Genomic DNA, 21022 nt, shown 5'->3' on the forward strand with positions numbered 1-21022 from the left:
GATATCACAGCTTCCTGGGAGAATATCCCTCTGCCTCTGGTGCCTCTAGCAGGCATGCCGGTTTCCTTTTGCCTTTCACCTCCTGCTTGGTTTAATTAGAGCCAAGTAACACTCAACTCTGCTTTCCATATTCCAGAACCCTATAGAAGAAAAAGCAGACAAACTGACCCTGCTGCAACCAGGTTCCCCATTGCCCATCCATAACTTGGTTGGGAGACAAACCAGACCAGTAAGCTGAAGGCCTTGACCACAGCAAGAGCCTTTTTGGATGCCTTTGGTGGCATGCAGTGCCTTTTCTGGACAAAGGTGAGATACCAGTTGGAAAACCCAGCTTTTCTAACAAACGTAGCAAAAAGCAAGTTTGATATAATTATTATACATTAAGCACCTGAAGTCTGGCAATTTTCAACCATCAGTTGTACATGGCCCTGCATAAAGATCCTTTACAAAAACACAGCTACATGTTAAAGACTTTCTCAGTTACACCAGTGAGAGCTGTTTTAAGGAACCCTCTGCAGTGGAATATAATGAAGGCTGTCCCTAAAAGAGAAGGGAATCATTCTTCTTCTTTAGGCTTGAGGCAGAGTAATTTTAAGGGCTTTAAGTTCCAGCCACTTCTCCTGGGAGGGTCACTGTTCCCTGCTCTCACCATGCTGCTGGCTGGAAAAATCCTGAGCGAGGGATGGGAGTGGGCTGCGGGCAGAGCCCCATCCTGCAGGGCAGGAGGAAGAAGTGCCTCTTGTTGCATCTGGTAGCGAGTGTCTGCATGTTGAGAGTACAAGCCAAAACCCCCACAAAAAGCAACAGAGACAGTGCAGAATTCAAGCATATAATTTCAGCGTTGGTAGGAGCAGAAAATATGTGGGCACAAAGAAGGAGGAAAAAAACAAAATCAGATTATTCTTTGTGAAAGGCAGTTGTGCTAGGATTTGCCTAAGGCGTTCTGCATCCTGGAGCTGCCCTTCTGTTCCCAGGTGCCCTACAAGAGGCGATGGAAACTGTAAGAGTCAAAAAACATGAAAAAGGGAAAAATAAGCCCTAAAGAATGAGCCCAATGCATCAAACCACTACCTTCTTGTTTTCCTCCTCCAGCAAGCATGCAGAAGCAGCTATGCCATGGCAGCAGGCTTGTGCAGGCAGCAGAACACAGAGCAGCATGCAGCTCCTGGGGCAGGACCTTGCGTGCTGTGATCCCATCGTTGGCAAAACAGATCCCACATCACGTGTGCATGCACAGGTTCCAGCAGCTCAGCTTGCCTCAGCCCTGCTTCGTACTGGAACAGTCCTATTAAAACCTCAGCCTACACCAAACCACTAGAGATAACTGTTACCTGCAGAGATCGAAAGGGAAAACACTAATCTTAGATGTTCCTCAAATGCGAGCAGCGGAACGGAGTATCTGGTTATTTACCCGAGAGCACCCAAAACATTCAATTGAGCTGGGTGCTTCACTCAGGGTGCTGGGTGCTCAGCCAGCATTGCTGCCAGCCTGTGCCATATTGCAGAGGGGCCCACACATCGGTGCTTGAGGAGGCGTTGCTGATTGACGCTGACTCCAAGACAAATGCCTCCTCACATCCCAGCACCGAGCTGCCTGGCAGCTGCCCCAAAGGACCCAGCACAACTGCAGCCATGTGGCTGGGTCCATAAACCCAGCACGAAGAATGCCAGGCCCCCCTGCTACAGCAGCTTCATGCAGGGAAGCGTCCATGCTCTTGTCCCTGACACTAGTGTTATTTTGCTATTCAGCCCCTTCTGCAGTTCCCAAACTCTGGAGATCTGCACAAGATGGTTACTTGAGTGGGCAAGTATCCTACCCACACTAACAGAACAGGGACAAACTGGTGTGAAACTTTGTTCCACCTCCGGTTTGTTCCCAATCAGCCTTCAGTGCTTGGCTCAGTGTGCCCAGGAGACAGAAAGCTGTCAGCTCCAACCAAAGCCCTGCCTGCAGGCTTGGAAAGCCAGAAATCATTTGCCAGAGCACGCATAACAATCAGCAGTGAGTTTTCCCTCGATTCCAGGAAATCTTGGAAAGAATAAGCCCGGAAAGTTTGAAATACAAGGCACCTGAGGACTTCGGTGCCACTGCCAATCAGGAAGGAAACAGCCAACACCAGTCTTGGCGAGGACACTTCTTCCTTGGCTGGTGCAGAAGCCCAAGTCTTTGCCATGAACCAGCACCCAGCTGCCTCCCCCTGCTGCATGCACCAGGCAATGCTGCCAAGCCCAGGTGCAGAGCTGCTGGGCACGCCTCACTCATCAAGGGTGACAGGCATCTGTCTGCTAAGCTTTGCCATTTTCCTTCTTTCCACATACTATCTTCTGGGGTATACCTAAGCTCTCCTTAAATTTAGGGAGCAAAGACAATTTCTCACTTCCCTTAGTATTCTACACTATGATCATTTCTTTTCAAACCATGTACTATTTCATCAAGTTATGTGATTTATTTCTAAGACAATTTTCTCAGAAAATGGGATTTAAATGAGCAAAACAAATCCCAACCCATCCAGATACAACTGGGAACCAAAGAAACTGAAGATGGAATCATGAAAAAAAAACAAAATACACAACAAAACTAACTGGCATCAGAAAGATAGCCTGTGATGTGGCAAAGGAACCTAACAGCAAGCAGACATATGCAGAAAATGCACAATAAGACAACTAACTATCTTGAGCCACCCAAGGTCTGACATGACTACAAGCAGCTCTGCTGCTCATGGGCTGACAGGGGTGGGTGACATCAGCTGCCTCCCATGCTTGGGGGCTGCTGCTGCACTCCCAGAGGGAGACTGGTGTTCCATGCAGCTACTGAGGGCCACACAGAAACCCTCTGAAGCACCAAGCCAATCCAACAGATGTAAGACTTCTTATTCTTGGTGCCTGAAGAACAACAACCAACCCCTACCGCACTCTGAATTTTATGGGCTCTTCCCAGGACATAAAATAACAGAGCATTAAGCCAGCATAGCAAGCGCAACATTACAGCAAGACCACTGGCAGCAAAGCTCCATGTCACACACAAGGAATTACCTCCACACTGCCAATCCTGCAGCATCACAGGGCGTGCTGGGCTGCTGACACCAGATTGTGATTTCCATTAGCGTTAATAGGAACCGCTGACAGCAGCGGCAGTCAGGAAGCCAAAAAGCCTCCCATCTTGATGATCATCTTCAATAAGTACAGAACTGCATTAAGTCTGCCCCAGCAGCTGTGCTATGCAAACGATGGCTGCTGTGAGCATGAGGAAAGACCCAGGGCCCCCAGGAGCTCAGCTGCATCCGAAGAAGTGTTGGGATGGGTGGTAGCCAGCAGAGTAACAGCCACAGTGAAGACTGGCTGCAGTTCTTGGGAAGGTGGATGAAAGGAGCAGGATGCTCCAGTGCTGTTTCCACCTTTTAAATTGACTACAGAGAGTTTTCATTGGGTTCTAGCAGACAGCAATTCTACAATCATTGTACCTTAGCAGAAACAAATTCTGCATTAAATGCAGTAATTTACAACATCCGTTGTGGTGTAGCAGTTCGGACAGAAGGTAAGGTCTAGCATTACAACCATAACTCCAAGACATTCAGCACCCCTGCCCCTACAAACACTTGCTCCACAGCAGGGTTCTGACCTGTAGCCAGTGTGATTTTACAATCCATCCTTTTGATCCATGCAGGAAAACAGGTAGGTCTCAACATACTCTTTGCTGTTCTCCATGTGATGAGAGAACAGGGGGTGGCAAGACCATGTTTGCAGCCTTTGGTAGGTATGGGGGCTGGCTAAGAGCAGGGATAAATGAGCTGGGTTTGCAACAGACATGAAGGACATCTTGGGTTCGCTACTGACACTTTAGGGTAATGCTCCACCTCAGAACCAGTCATGTATCTTGTTGATCTTTGCCATTCGTGGGATTTATTTCCTTCCAGTTGCTCTTTCTGAATGAAAAGGTTATGAAATAGTGCTGGAGAGAAGGCTGCAGCACCTCATGGCACTATAGCTCAGGCGCACAGAACCAAGGCTGACCAGCATGCATGAAAGTAAATGTGGGCCGCTCCAGCACTGCCTCCGTTTCACATATTTCAGGGCATCAGCTGTCTGCGATCGAGGTCAGGTAGAATTCTCCATCTATGGATACATCGCAGCACGATTTCTCAGCTCTGCATGAAAACATTCCCTTCTCCAAGGCTGGACTCCTCACAGCCACAAGATTCTGTGGGTTTCAAGCATCCTTAAAGAAAAGACTGTTCTTCCTGCAGCACTGGAATTTGCCACACACACTGCCAGCGTCTCCACCTTCTTAAATCTCATAAGTTAGCTGCACCTAGTAGGACCTGACACTTCTCTGCAGGTGTGTCTATACCAGGGGAATAATACTGGATATGCAAAAGCCTAGATAAAATTCAGCCCTGAGATGTAAATACAGATTTTATCCTATAGAGAAAGCCAAACACAAACCAAAAGTCCTACAAGAGTGCATCAACTAAGCGTCAAAAAAGTGAAAAATAAGTGTCACATCACCTCATTTCAGCACCGAGGTCAGCTCCACGTTAGCTGGTCTGAAACCGCTGTGAATCTGCCGTCCGTAAGCAGACTATCACGGCTTCCCCGAGATACCAACCCATCAGCTCACGCCCCAAGGTGCTCATAACTCAAAGAAAGTCCCATGAAGGTCCATGGGAGCCATGAGCAGTCCCAGTCCCAAAGCCATGGCAAGCAGAGGGGAGCATGCAGCACAGTGCGGCCCCTGGCCCAGCCCACAACAAATCTGCTTCTACTACACACCGAACCCAACTATCTATTTCACCGCCTTTTCTTTTTTCCCCTCTTTGAAAGGAGCTAATTACAGTGGAAAAGGTTCCCTGTGGCTCTCACATGTATGACTTCTGCACTTCAGAAATTTGTAATTTGCTATGTGGTTTCTGTGCACACACTGTATTTGGAATTATATAGCACATAACCCAATCAAACAGCACTAACAACACCAGGTAGTTAAATCACGCTGTGATAAAGAAGGAAAATGATTTTGTGTAGGCATGGCAAAGTCTCCCATGTACCTCGGTCAAAGTGGCACCTACTGCCAATTATCAGGTTGCCAAAACTGACCCGTTACTGAGGGTAATGGTTTAACTTAACACTTGGAGCACATAGCTGGGGGTACATTAAGTCATTTGCACTGTGTTAATCAGCTGTCAGCAGAGTGGAATTCAGCTGAACACAAATACATTTGTACTGTGTTGTAAGGGAAAAAAAAAAAGCAATAGCATCAGATGCACAAGGAGTGCACAAGGGAGGGGAGAGGGGCGTCAGGATGGGGAGCAGGAACAGCACAAGGAATGTCAAGCAGTGGGAGCCTGGGAACACCCACAGAAATCCTCCAAGCACTGGGGAAATCTGCTGCAAAGAGGAGAAGAATGTATTCCCCATGTCCACAACAAGAAATAAAAGGTGTACATTGTAGTGAGGAAGTCAGAAGCGACCTGAGTGCCCCCAGGCCTGCACTGAGCTCAGATGGATCCTTCCAGCCCTATTTTTACAGGGCTTCTACTCTGGACTCCACCTAGATCAGGCCAGCTCAGGCTGCATCCCCAGCTCCAAAACTGCTTCCTTACCCAGGTGTCTGAGGATGGTTTCTTCTCTAAGTGAGCTGAAAACATAACTAGCCAGCAAGCAGCTGCCTTGCAAGCATGCTCCTTGAGCAGGCAGGAAGCAAGCGCTGTGGTAAACACGTGCTGCAGATGTTCCTGCCGAGGAGTAGCAAAGCTGCTTTTAAAAGGCCCTGTGCAAGTCAAAATATCATATTACTTGGCATTCCCAGCCATGTGATATTCTGTAAACTGCAAACCTTTACCCCGTGACCGCATCATGATACCACAAATCGGAGGAGGTCAGCCTGGGCATGCAACCAACACAAGTTCTCCCTGCAAGGAGCCGTGTGCTGCACCCAGAGCCACCCTGCATGCAGTCCCACGGCACGCAGCCACCACTATATTTATTCTGGTACAGTACAGTGGGAAGCTTTAATCTGCATAATCGCCTCAGAGAAGATTTCATTCAGTGAGGGGAAAGCAATCACCATTTCATTTGCAGCCGGTTGCCCTCACAGGGTCTTCAGCTATCAAAGCCAGAGGGTCCTGGCAGCTCATGCACCTGCCTGGATGTTTTTGGGAGACAGGTTCATGCATCTGACAAAAGCATCTGCAGATGCTTGAGGTTTTCAGCCCCTGTTCAAAGCCATTTTTCCCCTCCCAGCTGCCCCCGCTTGTATCTGACAGTCTACATCCCACACGAAGAAAACAACTGGATATAATCCTAGATTAAAGGGATTGTAACACAATTAAATACAAGTCATACCCTTGATAGAGCCTGCTGTCGTCATTCACAGAGCGCAGTGCTCGGACACTGGGAGGTGTGCAGATGGTGGCATTTGGGATACTCCCTACAGCTGCCGGTTTTCCTACGCAGGCATTTATGCCTCCTCGCATAGGTGAAAGGAAGAAAAAACAATCATGTTCTCATGTGATGCTACATTATAATCCCATGGAGATTTCACTCTGAAAACTAGAAATTTAAATCCTGGTGGCTCCAGACACTGCCTGCTGCAGCTTGGGGCTAGGGGGCCCTCAGTCCCCAGCATGGTGACTGTGCCTTGGGACAGCTGGGTGCAGTGGGAGGACAGTCATGCATCGCCTGCTGCAGCAAGGACCACAACTGCAGAGCAATGGCAAGAGCCCACCAGGAATTCTTTATGACTTGATCCTACCTCTGGAAAACCACAACATTCCTACACACACAGCTGCATATTTTAAAGAAAAAGACACTTGAATCTTCTGCTCTTTCCAGTCTGGTAGCTAAAGCAGCTTGTCTCGATTAAGAAACTTGAGAGCTATGAAAACTACTTATTAAAGGAGAAAATTTCCAACTGTCTCTCTCTTGTAAATTGTGGCAGGCAAAAAATCCAACCCTAAAATAAAGACATGCTTGAAGGTAGCAATTTTACTATCAGCAACATAATGATTTGTATCACTGCTGTCATCTTTGTTGGGGAAAAGTAAGCCAGGTATTGTGATCATTAGCTTTTTGATACAGACAATCACTTCAAATGAGGATAAACATGTGCATTTTAATAAGGAACGGAAGGAAACAGCCCCAAAATACAAGCAGAAGAACCCACAGCTTGTGCCAAGCCTGCCTGCTTCTTGGGGGGAAGCTATGGGAGCACGAGGTAGGAGGCTTCTGCTGCTGTCAGAGGATTAAAAATCAGCAGAACTTGACCTTTAATGCTAAAATTTAAAGCAACGACCTGCCTTCTCATGCTTCCATTCCCTAATGTAACCATAATCAGATTTGTGGCTGAGATCAGAAAACTGTTTGCAAAGAGCAATTTACATGCAGCCTTCAACAAGCCTGGGTGACACAATACAAAGGACATGAACACAGGCTTTTCCAAGTCCTGACTGAGCAAGTTTGAAGCCGAGATGCACATTAAGGTTACGGAACAAGGTCTTCTGCAGGTGACAGCAGCAGTACATCACACTGCTGAGTGTCTGCAGGGAAAAATAGCACCAGAGTGAGCGAGTGCTCGGCTGGGATGGGAAGCCCTTGTATGAAAACTCAAACCAAACACCACACCTGTGCTCACAAAGCTGCCAAAACATCCAGCCCTTAAAACAGGCAATTGGGAGACCAAGCCTAAACAGCTATCCCCCCACGGCTATTTTAATGGGATAAAGGAAAATCTAAGAGCACACTGGAGTAAGCTGTTTATAAATGCCATATGAGATGCAAAAACCCCTAACCCTGGAGTTTATCCTGCTCTGTGCAAGGCTGTTAATGACCAAAGCCAACAGCAAAACCTCCAGTGAGGTAAAGAGAATCAAAACACAGTCCCAAAGCATTCGTCACTGCAAACACGCTGAAGCTGAACACACTTGGGACATGTTTTAATTTACTGTTCTCTAATTATGAACGAAGGTGTCTTTATCTGATGTTTATTCCAGAACAACAAGTACAGGCAGAATGATACATCTCTGCCAAAGAGACACCACCAGTGGATACCTACTTGCAACCAGTGGCTGGAGGTGGTTCAAACAAGCAAGGACACCTCTGAAAGCCAGGGGCTGACATTTTCCATGCTCGAGTAGGAGAGTTTTCCTTACGTGCTACTGTGTGAACTCTCAGGAGATGCCCACATACATCATCTTAATTTACTTACTCTTTTATGCAACCTATTTATTAAACCAGAGGTTGAAAATAAAGAATAAGGAACCTCAATCGGGTGTAAGAAAGAACTGTCTGACTTTACCAGTACAGACCACAGCTATTGCTCTGGTCTTGTGTTACAGCTTTAAATACACAGAACCGGCAAGGCACCAGGGAAGGAAAAGAGCTTTAGTGGAAAGGCATGGGAACAGACCCCAAAAGCAGCTCTCCAAAAGATGACCTGAAGTACCTGTTCTGAACTGGAGATCGTGTTTTCCTGCTCATACTGGACAGAAGGGCAAAATGATATCATTAGAGCCCACACTGCATCTCAAAGCCCTCAGAGGGAAGGGAAAGTGGTACTTCATATTTCTATAAAACAATTAGTATTGACAGAACAGACTATAATACAGCACTCAGCCCAGAAGAGTAATTAACTACTGCTGTAGCTTGCTTACTGGATGCAGATAGGAGGCAAGGAGGAGGCAATTAGGGAGCAAAGAAGCATGCCAGGCACAGGGATCTGCTGTGACTGACTATTGACCTGCAAGCTCTGTGTGAAGGAGAGCATCAGTGGTGGAAAAACAACCCACATGAGCCATGTAAGGGAGTGCCTGGGAAACCACTTGCAAAACACCATACACCATCAAAAATCTCTCCACTGAAACTCAAGGGAAGATCACCCTGGAGAGCTCTACAGAGAGCCAGGGCTCCCTGCACACAGTCTCATGATGCTTGGCTTTAAATAACCCTGGAGAGAACAGATCTCCATCTCAGTTTGGGGTCCAGAAAATAAGGATACAAAGTGCCCAAACCCGTAGCATTTCTTCCCCGAATACAGAGAGGTACTATGAATCCACCTCTGAAAGGCTTGGGAAAACCCATCGAGCAAGAAGGCTTTGTAACATACATGTAGCCCTCTAAGCCTGTTTCCCCAGGAGGCATTAATAAAATCAGTGGGGCTCTCTACGAAAGGGGGGCAGACAATTCTGGTGTTGCTTCCAGCATGGACTGAAGAACAATTTCCTTCTTGACAGATTTCTCTCTGAGATAAAAGCCAGGCCCTCAGACCCACAAGGACAACGTGGCACAAGAGCTCTCTGTTGCTGGGCAGCCTCAGTGGGAGCTTACAGGCCTCTTCCAAACAAAACACAAGGAAAACCAGTCCATGCGAAGCTGCTGCGTTCATACCCACATGTGTTCCACTGGCAAACAGGACAACCTATGAGAAACAAGGCTCCTTTCTGCTGTGAAGGTTCAAAACAATCCAGGCTTTCTGCATGCCCTGGGTGAGGTAAGACCAAGTGCAGCTCCAGTGGCAGAAAACCCTATCCTGCAGGGGCAAGAGGAGATATCCCTGTCAGGAGGGCGAGGGAGGAAGATTTCACAAGGGCACAGAGTTCTCCTGGATGTGCAGTGACAAAGGATAGCAACGGAAGCCAGGAGACATCAAGCCTCGCTGGGCCAGACAAGTACCAGAATGACTCAGTCATTCTTCCTGGCCAGCCCAGACTCTTATAGCACAGTTAATGGTTATTTGGGAAATAGAGCTGAATTTGGAGGTACCACCAGTGTCTTGAAACCTGCTCTGAACAGGCTGGGTAAGGCGAGGTGATAAAAGTTAATGGGAACTTGCAAGGTGAAGGCAGTGAGACTGCTTGAGTTCAGTGCTGCAGGGAGCTCAGGGCCAGAAATGGGGTTCCTGCAACACAGGGCCTCTCTTCTGGGGCCCGTCTGCTCAACCCATAGGGCCAGAGCAGAAGATGCTCTGCCAGGCTTCAGGGCACTTTCAGGGCACTGGCTTCCCAGCCCCACTGGGAAACACCTGTGGCTGCAGATGTGGGGTAGGGAAGGGCTGGGCAATGTTATTTAAAGGATGCATTAAGTCAAATAATCTTATCAGCCCTGGGGAATCACAGCCGAGTTCTGAAGTCACAGCAGTGAGTGCAGGCAGTGCCACGGAGCTGCTGTCATGCAGATCAGGAAACCATTCAAAAGCAGAGTACTTATTTTTCATTTCTTCTCTTTCCCAAACGCTATTTTTAATCCCGATACAGTCAGATGAGAAAGCCTTGCTTTCACTGGAATATTCCACATGACACCTCCAATCCTTCCTCTTTTTCCATCCCAAACTTTAGCAGGGAAATCTCTAATTTATGGTTTACTACATTTAGCAAACATGCCAGCATCCCTCACCTCCTCAATTGTAGGGGTGTTTCCATGGGGTACGTTTTCCACAGGAAGGCACAGAGGCTGTGCAGCCTGAGATGAAGGCACCACGACCTGCCTTCTTGGAGCTGGCCATGTTACAGCAGCAGTGCTGGACCCCAGTAATGGCTTTCTATGTCATCCCCCCTGTTTCCAGCATCCCAACCTGCCTGGCTCAGTCCTGCCACAGCAGCTCCTCTGACCCCACGTGGGCAGCCCATCAGCACAGAAGAAGCCAGCAGGATACGGAACAAAGCCTGGCAGTGCTGGTGCCAGGAAGGCAGCAAGGGCAGCTTCGTGGTGCTCAGCCCCATGCTGCCTTACTCCCGCACGCACACGGCTCCTCGTGCAGGTGAGATGGGGAATCGCTGCTGTGCCGTACATCCTAAATACTTTGCATGTGGGCACAACTCTACTCCCATCACAGAAAGTCTAATTTCAGTGCATGTATCTGCATGAATGCACAAGGTAAGAGCTAAAAATAGAAGTATCCTATTTTCATGCATCTAGTCAGCAGGTACAGAAACGGCGTAAACAGTGATTCAGCAGCAGCCCGCGTGATGCAGGTTGTTCCCCTGCCTCTGCCTCCCTGTGCTTGCAGCTCCCCCCTCCCTGCCTTGCTCCTGTCCAGCCAGCAGCGGGTGGTGGGAGCGCCTGAGAACCCCCCAGGTGAGGTCTGACCTCCAAGGCACACAGACTTTTATAGAGCTGCTCTATCTCCACCATTCATTCTAGTGCCGAGTATATTTGAAACCATAATTAAGTGTTCTGCTGTGAAAATAGCTGCACAATTCACATTTTGCTATTTTTTTTTTCCCATTCAACTTATGAGCCTTGTATCTACAAACCTGAGTCATCCAACCTGGGGAAAAAAAGAGGCTTGATGTATAATCACAGTGTATGGTTGCCATCTCTGGTGCAAAGTAGTGCTGTGAGTCCATAAACACCACTGACAAATTGCACAGGATGACACCAAGGACATTTTTCAAGTCCTGTGAGATTTGCTACACAAACAGCTATGACCTTGTACGCATGATTTCAACAGAGAAAAGTCATTTTTTTCTGCTGGTTCACACCCCCTACTTTTTCATTAATGTTTGCTGAGAAGCCAGGAAGAGAAGAAGATACACGAAAAGCAGAGAGACAGAAGAGTAGAAATAGCATCTTTCATTTACACTACGTTCTCTAAAACTGAGACTTAGCTCTACGAGCAGAGGGTAAGAAAACATTTCCCAGCCTTCCCACCACTCAAGCTCTTTCATTCAAACTTTCAAAGCCAAAGGGAAGAAAAGCCTCCCAAGCACGTACCCGCTCTGCTCCAAGTGCCTGCATGAGCAATTCCTCCCTCCAGCCCCCAAAGTCTCAGGGCTAGCAGTTTCCTTTCTGATTCAGCAAGATGTGCTCCAGCTCTAGGCTCTGCCTCCCAAAGGCATGAGGGCCATGGAAAACCCCTCAGTCCTACTATTTAGTGACGCTCAGCAGCCTGTGGGCATGCCCTGCTCATTCAGCACCCTGCCCTGGCCCCTGCTTCACCCTGCCCAGGGCATCCATGGGATGGAAGCACTGATGCCACACAGCATCCTCAGCAGCCAAACCATTGCCCATGGGTCCCTGGGGCAGGGATGAAGGGCAGGCCTTCTTGCTCAGCAGCCACGCATCACATCAAGGCAGTGCACACCACAGCCACAGCCCAAAAATACAAATAATCATCAAGCCATTAAAATCATGGGAGCTGTCACTGCAGCTGCAACTTTCTGAGTCATTTTTCTATTGTCTGAAGGGGAATAGCCCTTGGAGGAAATGAGTTCTACATGGGGACAGCAAGCATCTGAACAAGTGACAAAAATATCATGGGAGGATTTTCCTGTACAGCTTTGACTTGCCACCACACAATTCCTAGCAAGCATAATTGACTGGGGATAACTAAGGCACACAAGGATTTCAACTTTATCTCAGAACGGATTAAAGTTCTTCCCAGTCTCACCTTGACGTGCACTGAAGTCTGAATGATTTGCATTTTGACGTCTAATTGAAATGTGTGTTGCTATCTGACAGGCCCTAATCTCCTCAAAAACAAGCTTGTGTGCCTCCCTTCCCAAAGCAAACACTTATCAGAAGTTTCACCTTGAATATAGGTCACAGCATTGCAATGCAAGCAATCAGAGCTGAGAAAAAGAAAAAGAAAGGAAAAAGGAGATTCTAGGTAAAAAATACATATATATATATACATCCAAAAGGCATATCTGTTCTCTTGAACCACGGCAAGGAAACATTATGAGCATTAGCACGAAGGTTATGCAGCAAATGAAACAATTGGTTAAGGAAGGAAAATATCACTTGGTGTCATCTTTCATCATTAAGGAAAAAACGCTGCGATTTGCTCAGTCTGAACATACACAAAATGTAAAGAGACCATCTGACATCATTGAGGCATAACAGCACAAGATAGATGGAGATGATTTGCCACACTACTGGAGCAGCTGTAACTCCCTCCCAGACCTGCAGCAATAAAACGAAAGGACACAGAAATAGCAAGCCATCTGCTTCTGGCTGGCCACCGAATCTTGTGCTTTCAGCGGACAGAATGGAACTGGGGGCCTTGCTCTTCTACTCGCTTGGGTTTCAGCAGCTGAGCTGCTCCACCAGTTTGACAGCCCCTCTGTGGCTGGTCCCACGTGGGCTGTCCCACAGCCAGCTGAGCCGCGTGCCACAGCCACAGGACAAACATCTGGAGGCTGGGATGCGGAGCAGCTCGCGCCGTGAGCTCGAAGCAAGGGCAGGCAGCACGTGTGTCCACACATGGAGAAGCAGAGCCCTGCTGCGCAGCCTCCCAGCCTTGCAAAGCCAGGGGAGAACAGCAGTCAGGACCTGCCCTTCACACCTTGCTGCCATCTCCCCTTCCATCTCAGCACGGCTCATGTAGCCAGGTCTACGTGACACCCCACGTGTGTAAATTAAACATCGGCTCTTTTTATCAGCAAGTGTGTACAACTTGTAAGCATGAATTATGCAAGACTATTAACTGCCTTATTATAAGAGGGAGCAGCTGTGCAGGCTGCGGGGAGGACACACACAGTTGCAGAAGGGGCAGCCCATGGATGCTCAGCACCTGAACCACAGTGATGTGTCCGGTCCTAGTGCTCCCTTGCATCCTGCCCTAAACAATTAATGCAGCATCCCATGAGCCCACAGCACTGGACACAGGAGAAAAAAATATCTATATTTTATTGATGGCAGACCAAGAAACAGCACCTTGCTGAGCAGCTCAGCCCAGGGAAGTGCCACACAGGTTGAGCTACCACACTGGTGAGCTGCAGAGAGCCATGGGCTTGTGAGCCAAGCCTGTGACACTGAGTCTTTGCAGAGCTGACATCATGCTTAATAGGTGTGCTGGGGGCACAACGTACCTATAGGCTGAGAAAGCTTTTGGTACAATTTCACATGAAATATTAATCTCTCTAGTCAATAGGAATGCTATTAGGATGGAGTGGCTGGGTTGTATGCAGCTGGGAACAAAGTAGGTGCCTATAAGGGAGGCACAGATTGGTATTAAGGCTAGGTTTATTTATTGTATATATCATGGAGCAAACATCAAATACCATAATTACGTTTACTGATGATTCAGAGTCGTGTGGGCTCCTCAATACACAAGAGGAGGGCAACAAAGTCCCGGACAACTGTGAGCAAGCGAGCACCTCGGGGGATAATTAAATTAATTCAAGCTATGGAAATGCCACACAACAAGGCTAAATCATAGAGCAAATAACATTAGAAAGGACTTTGAACTCCGGGACAACACGAGACAAACCCAGGCTGCTGCTGGCTCCCAGTTACACATGCAGTGTGCCAGGTGCCGTACAAGCACAAAGCCCACGTCTATCCTGGCCATTAGAGAAAGTCACTAAAAAAGAAATGCCAGTAACAGCAGTTGTGTGCCCCCAGCCCAATGCACGTGGCTCTGGAGAGGCCACATTGCACAGGGACATCTTGTGATGGAGCAGCTCTGTGCACGTGTGGTTGCAAAACTCCCAGGAGAGCACAGCTGATTCGCAGCACCTGCGACACCAGCAAACCAGCATCATGGGGACAGAGCTGGTGTCACCATGGCACGGCACCCTCCGAGAACAGAATTTCCCACCAGAGCCCAAAGAGCGCAGGCAGCCTGCATCGTTTACCTGCCACTAATTGCCAGAGCTGCACTAAGGAGCCCTGCCCAACGCAAGGCAGCTCCCATAGCAGACACCCCAGTGCATTTTGCCCAAGCCATCCCACCCAACAAAGGAGCCCCTTCCAAGGGACAGCCCCAATGGAGTGCTAGAGGGAGACCATAGAGCATCTGGAGCAGCAACATGAGATAGGACACAGGAGAACAAGTGACAAGTGGCAGTCACAAAAGGCCCCGAAGGCAAGAAGAAGATGCTAAATTTGATGAGGTTGAGGAAGGGAGCCAAAGGAGGAATAAATAGAGCTAATGAGAAAACAAGGCATGAGCATTCAAAAACCTTTAACACACTGCTAAACAGCAATAAAAAGGCAATTAGAGTTCTGAGATGCATGGAGGGTAATTGCATGCACTATAAATAGGGGATGGGAAGACTGTCCCGCTCAGCAGGATCCGATTCACTTTTGGGGTGACTTCTGTGCAGACAGGAATATTCTGGTGTGAGACAGAAGCTGACAAAGGAGAGTTTACAGAGAGGAGATTACAGAAAAAAATAATTCTATCACGTATTTCTCTGCATGAAACACGCATCAAGCAAGAGCTTTGCAATGGGAAGCTTTAAAGGTCCGAGCTTAAGTAACTGGAAATAAAAGTCCAGCAGCAGAGATGCAGAATAACCTCAGAAAAAAAACACTTTAAGTTCCCTTTTCTCTCTGGTTGTCCTCCCCCAGCTCCCCTCGCTTTTCCATATCAACCCCCACCTGGGAGCTCCACACTCTGTCTGCACAGCCCTAACTCCAGCGAGGCCTTGGCCACACACCAAAACAATCCCTCTCTGCTCTGGCAGCTGCACATCCCCAGCTACCAGCAGCAGATGGGCCTTGCCTGGAGGTCCGGCTGGCACAGGGTGGGCTGGGGGCACCCAGGACCGCTGAGCCCTGCAGCACAGCTCCAGCTGAAGCAGCGCTCAGTGTCCTTCCTTCATCCTTGCATCGTCACCATGCAGGTAGCGAGGCAGCTGGTTCCTGCTGCGTCACCCCATTAGCTTCCTTCCGAGGCAGCGATGAGTCTGTAATCTCTGATTACAAGGGTGGGAGCAGTCAGCTAAGATGGAAGGTAAAGCTCGAGGCCTTGACAACTCCGTGCTGGAAATACGCAAAGCTGAACTAGGAAAGGATATTTAGCATCTTAGAGAAATTTCCCTTTGGCTTGATTTTCAGCTTGCGTGATTCTCACATCACTTCCCAGCACCTAAACCTCTTCTATCCAGATGCAAGAGCAGCAAGCCCTTCCCACAGCAGAAGCAATCAGCTGGTGGGACCTCACCTGGGAGAGGAGCTTGCTACCAAGATCATGCAATGCCAACTAGCATCACCTGGGCTTGCAACGTGGTAAATTCCCCAGGGAATCCCCCTGCAAGCATAAGCACACCCTGTACGCCTAATCAATTGCAAACATGCATCACAACTAACAAACTTCCGTACTAACTTACAGAATTCACACACTCCCAGTGCTGTCCACTCCAGCTCAACGTGCATTCAGGATCAAATTCATAAGTCACAGCAGACATCATGCAGTTCACAAGGCAACAGTCCAGATCACATGAGACTGGACAGATTTCCATAAGCCACTTCTAAACAAATAGGTGGTTTTTTTTGCCCCTCAACTGCCAAGGAGTTAACCAAGTGAACCAAGCTGCTCCCCCAGGATCCCTCCCCAAGCAGAGGATACGCTGCTCCACGCCTGTACAGGACCAGATCCAGTTCTTACCTAGAGAATAGAGACACTTGTCCTAGATCATTGCATGTGGCTGGAAATCCCACCTTAAAAAAGGAGCAGAGGTGGAAACATGGTGTCTAGCACCTGCAGACTGTCTCATCCTATTCTAAAGGCAACCAGTGACCTGCCCTTGGGAGAACATCACCCTAAAATCAGCACACGAAATCATGAGCGGCCACTGTGGGCACATTAGCATGCAGTCCTGTTTTGCCAGAATGTTTGTACAATGCATGGTCACATCAACCCCAAGTCTCGCTGAAGGCAGTGGACAAAACAAATCCTGGAGCACGACTGAACCTAGGTTTCATTAAGTTATGCCACTAACATCTGGGTGTGGGCAGACCACACTGGACAGCCATGGCTGCAGGACCGCAGCACACGGCTCAGAGTCACGACTTGTGTGTCGGGGCAGCTTTCCACCCACTGTTGTGCCAGCTGAATTACACAGCTCACAGCGCATCCCACAGCGACGGGTCACGATCCAGTACTGTGTATTTGTCATGTCACTAGAAGTCCAAGCTCCCCCCATCCTGCTCTGAGACAGGCAGATTTTGAACCACAATAACTGTGAATGCTGCATGGCTTAACCCAAGCTGAATAAACGCTTGTAAGACATTCTGACTCAGGTGTTTAAATTCGAGGAAAGGTCTCACTTGTTGATCAGCCCAAATCGCAGGCAGACAATACAGAGCACAGTTACTAAGAGCACTTTTTCAATGAACTGCATGCTCACAGCAAACTCACTGACAGCTGGTGCCCAGAACGATGCCCACCCGACCCAGAAGAAGAGCCAGGCAGGGCAGAGGCAGCCTCCCAAGCTCTGCTTTCCCTCCCATGTGCTCCAAGCTGTCCCAAAGAGGGGAATGAGGCCGCCTTCCCTTCTACCTGCATTCCCAGGAGAGCTGGGAACAAAGCCCACCTGGGAGGGGCCCACCCACCCCCCTGGGTGACAGGTCCCTACTCCTGAGCTCATTTGGTCTAATTAACCTAGATTTTTGGAGACATACTACAGCAGAGATTGCTTTGAGGCTGAAATCCTAGTGCTGCTGAAGCCACTGGCAGAGCTGATGTTGACACCAGCCGAGCAACGGCTTTATTGATCATACTGTATCTATTAGGCTTTGCATATTAATCACGTATACATAATTAAACGTAAGCAGGATGCTTACCTTGTACTCCTCTGGATTCAAGTACTGGCAGCAGCTAACAGGAGGTTGCATACATACATTGCTATTACCAGCACCACAATGCCTGGGTTCCTACTGCTGAACCACACTAAAACCTAATTAAATACTTCTTCAGCTAACAAAAGAATTACATAGGGAAATGGCTTGCTGACCACTTCCCACTTAGGTGAACTGAGCACGAGTGACTCACAACTCGTCAGAAGGAATTATAAACTGCGCAAAAGGCAAAGTGCTTCGGGGAGAGTAGAGTGTCTAGACTCTGCAGAGCAAGGCTGTACATTATCCTTGCTGCAAATGATGGGCTTTAGCAGGGGTTGCATGACCGGATGAGTCCTCCCCACTATCAGTTCATAACATCTCTAGCCTGAGAGGTGCCACCCACGGTAATTGAATCATTGGTCCAGATCAGGAGCTGCAAAGTTTTACAACAGCCAAAGACCAAGCTTCCAGCCTATTTAATTACCTGCTTCCCGATTCAATCAGCTGCAAGCGTATAAATAGCCAAACTATGGCAAATATTTAATATCTGCTAGAATTAAATTAAGATAAGGCACTGGCAAAATAAATGATAAGTGTTTTAAGTGAAAATAACCATTTTCTGTGGGTTCCAGACAATTCGTTGAGCACAACACACGTGTTCTGTTCTCTGCGCTGCTAAGGAGCAACGAAGGAACAGACAGAAAGCAAGAAGAATACCATCTGCTTTCCTCTCCTGGCTGCAGAGCTGCAAGCCCCACGTCCCCAAGGGCTTACTGCATCCAGCAGAGCAGCACCTGACCACACAATCTCAGCTCCTCCAACAAGTCCCACCATCACCTGAGTCACAGCCAGTCCCAGGACAACACATCAGCAGCTTGAAGAGAGAACTTGTGCAAAAACAGGATGAGAGCAACAATTCAACCCAGGAGAGTGAAGAAATACATGATTATTTAGACAGCTGTGTTGGCTTCACTATGTTCCTAACCATTGCAGCACCTGTATGCATGCCAAAATGGCAGAAATGCTATACTTTAAGATGCACTGTCACAGGTTTAACAGAGTTTGATCCTGCACACCTGTTCTGCATCAAGCACAGTGCTTAAATCAGTCACCATTCAGCAGAGCACAAGCTTAAGCTCTTTGCTGAGGTTTGCAAACACCTCCTGCACACCTGACACCACCTGCAGGCTCTCATAAGGACCCAAGCCACTTCTCCCCAGATGAGCTCCAGTGATCTGCAGCAAAGCTGCTATTTCTATGCTAGTTACACTTGCATCACCTGCAACAAAACTAATCACCCGCTTTTCCTTCACTGATATAATCGTGCAGAAGTAAAGGAAGCTACAAAGCAGACTCAGCAGTACCAGGTAGCTCGGAAGGGTGCAGCGACCTGGTATTTGCAGTGCTATTGGAAATGCAGCAATACACAAAGCTCTCATCACGAAGACTAAATCCAGCAGAACCTCCCCGACAAAACTCTGTGCCCAAGGGGGAATGAGTCCCACATGTGTCACCCTGGGGTCTCCTGCAGGCTGGGAAAGGAGGGGTGGGGTTTTGGCAGAGTGATCGGAGAGGAAAGCAGCAATCACATGGGGCCCATAACAAGCCCTGGCAGTGCTCCGATTGACTTAAGCAGGAGTCAGGCTGAGGAGCATGGACAAGGATTTACTCTCAGGAACCTCTGTGGCAACTGGATATGGGAACACACAGGAGAAGAAAACCCTGAGTGAAATCACCTTTAAAGGGTTGAATTCATTTTGACATGCGTTGCCAAGTTAAATTTAGCTTTCCAAATTCCATTTAAGGATGCAGTTTGTGGGGAGATGCTAAGCCCCTGCGAGACACCTATTTGAGCTGTGTGTATAGGGAAGCTAGGCATATTTCCCATGTATCACACAGAACAGAATATTTTTTCCCCTGGTCCTACGCACCTTCCCCATTCCTTTCAGACCTGCTGCCAGGTCATCAGTTTTCCCGTTTCTTTGTTCCACCTGCACATCCCTCCCCTGTCTCTCACTCCCTCCTGTCTCTGTGCAGCGCAGCATTGACCTCACAGCCACGTCTCGCCCTCCTTCCCAGCCTCCCATCCCCACACCAACAAATGCTGCTTTTGGAAAAACTCCTTTCTGTCCTCAGTTCACTTTCATGTGAGGAACAGCTGCTGGGTTTGTTTGCTTGGATTCCTCCAAGATGAGGAATTACATAAATTCCATTACATTCTCCTAACATGAAGAAGTTCAGCAGGAAACAAAAGTCAAGATGACTTTGAAAATCCACAACTTGCTGGAAAAAAAAAGGAGTTGCGAGCAACAAATACGTATCAAAAACTCTCCAAACCCTGCCATATCTTCAGCCACACGCTCCACTCTCACAAAGCAGATCAACCTTCCAGCAGCACCAGATTGTCCTATACTGCCTTTACGTGCAGAACGGATACACTTCCCTACCTCCGTATGTTGCAATGACTAATAATAGTCCGCTGGGGTAGCAGAGCTGAATGAATGTCATTCCCATCGATACATGCAGGAGTCTCCCTGGGTACAAAGGTCATTTGTGAAGGCAGGATGCTACCAACGCTACAAAGGCCATCTACAAAACTCAACTAAAACCAGGAAAAAACAACAGCCGGCCACCCCTGAGAGCTGCATCCCACCACAAAGGAGAGTGGGCTGCGTTTGCTGGGACGCGTCTGCGTCCCTGTGCTGCACAAACTTTGTGTATACGCTGGTGAGCACAGCCAGCCCCAGCACCCAGGTGACGGGCTGCTGGCACAGCTCGGTGTCACCACGATGCATACAGGGAGGACATCGGGACAGCGTCAGCTGCTCCACGGCAAAGCTCCGCTGCCATGCTTTGCCAAGGAACCGGGGGAACTCACGTTGGGAGAAGTTGGAAGGAAGCTCCGCAACTCCTTAAGTCACTCCCAGAGAAAGGAACTTTGCAGCATGCGCAAAGTTGCGGACTCCTTTTGCAGGAGGACAACACAAATGGTATTTTTCTCCTTACAACAACCTCCAGCCGGCCAAAATCCCGGACATCCCTAATTCCCCATATTGCATAACCAGCAGCAACGCCTGGGCGGCAGCGGGGCCGCGCACCGGGACGGGGCCGGTGCCCACAGGGGGCCAAGGTGCCCCGCGCCGGGACTGCCCTTGGGGCGCCCGGGCGGCGCCGGGGCAGGGACCGGGAGCGGACAGGGGGCGGTGCGGGGAGAAGGGAGCAGGAGGGCGGCGGGGGCACAGCGCTGAGAAGGGCAGGGGCGGGAGGACGGGGAGGGCCAGGGCAGCACCGCGGTACCTTCTGCTGCCGGCGGGCCATGTCGGTGGGCTGCTTGGCGTTGAAGGGGTAGGCGATGCAGCGCATGACGAAGACGTAGAGCTGCAGCTTCCTCTTCCTCTCCTCCTCCTCGCGCTGCAGCCGCTCCAGCTCATCTTTCTCCTTCTCGCTGGCCACCGACGGGCTGGGGCTGGCGGGCCGAGCCGCTCCCCCGCCGCGCCCGCCCGGCTGCAGCCCTCCGCCG

General features: G+C 48.9%; 1 protein-coding gene across 1 annotated transcript in view; it reads right to left on the reverse strand.

Moving 5' to 3' along the window:
- Positions 1–21022, reverse strand: part of CADPS (calcium dependent secretion activator) — a gene marked incomplete at its 5' end in the record, with an annotated part of 176719 nt that extends 155697 nt beyond the window's left edge. The window contains 1 exon segment of the mRNA XM_021409345.1: positions 20800–21022. Within this exon segment, the coding sequence (XP_021265020.1) occupies positions 20800–20865 (66 nt within the window).

Source organism: Numida meleagris, chromosome 11, assembly GCF_002078875.1.
Source record: "Numida meleagris isolate 19003 breed g44 Domestic line chromosome 11, NumMel1.0, whole genome shotgun sequence".
Classification (NCBI taxonomy): Eukaryota; Metazoa; Chordata; class Aves; order Galliformes; family Numididae; genus Numida; species Numida meleagris.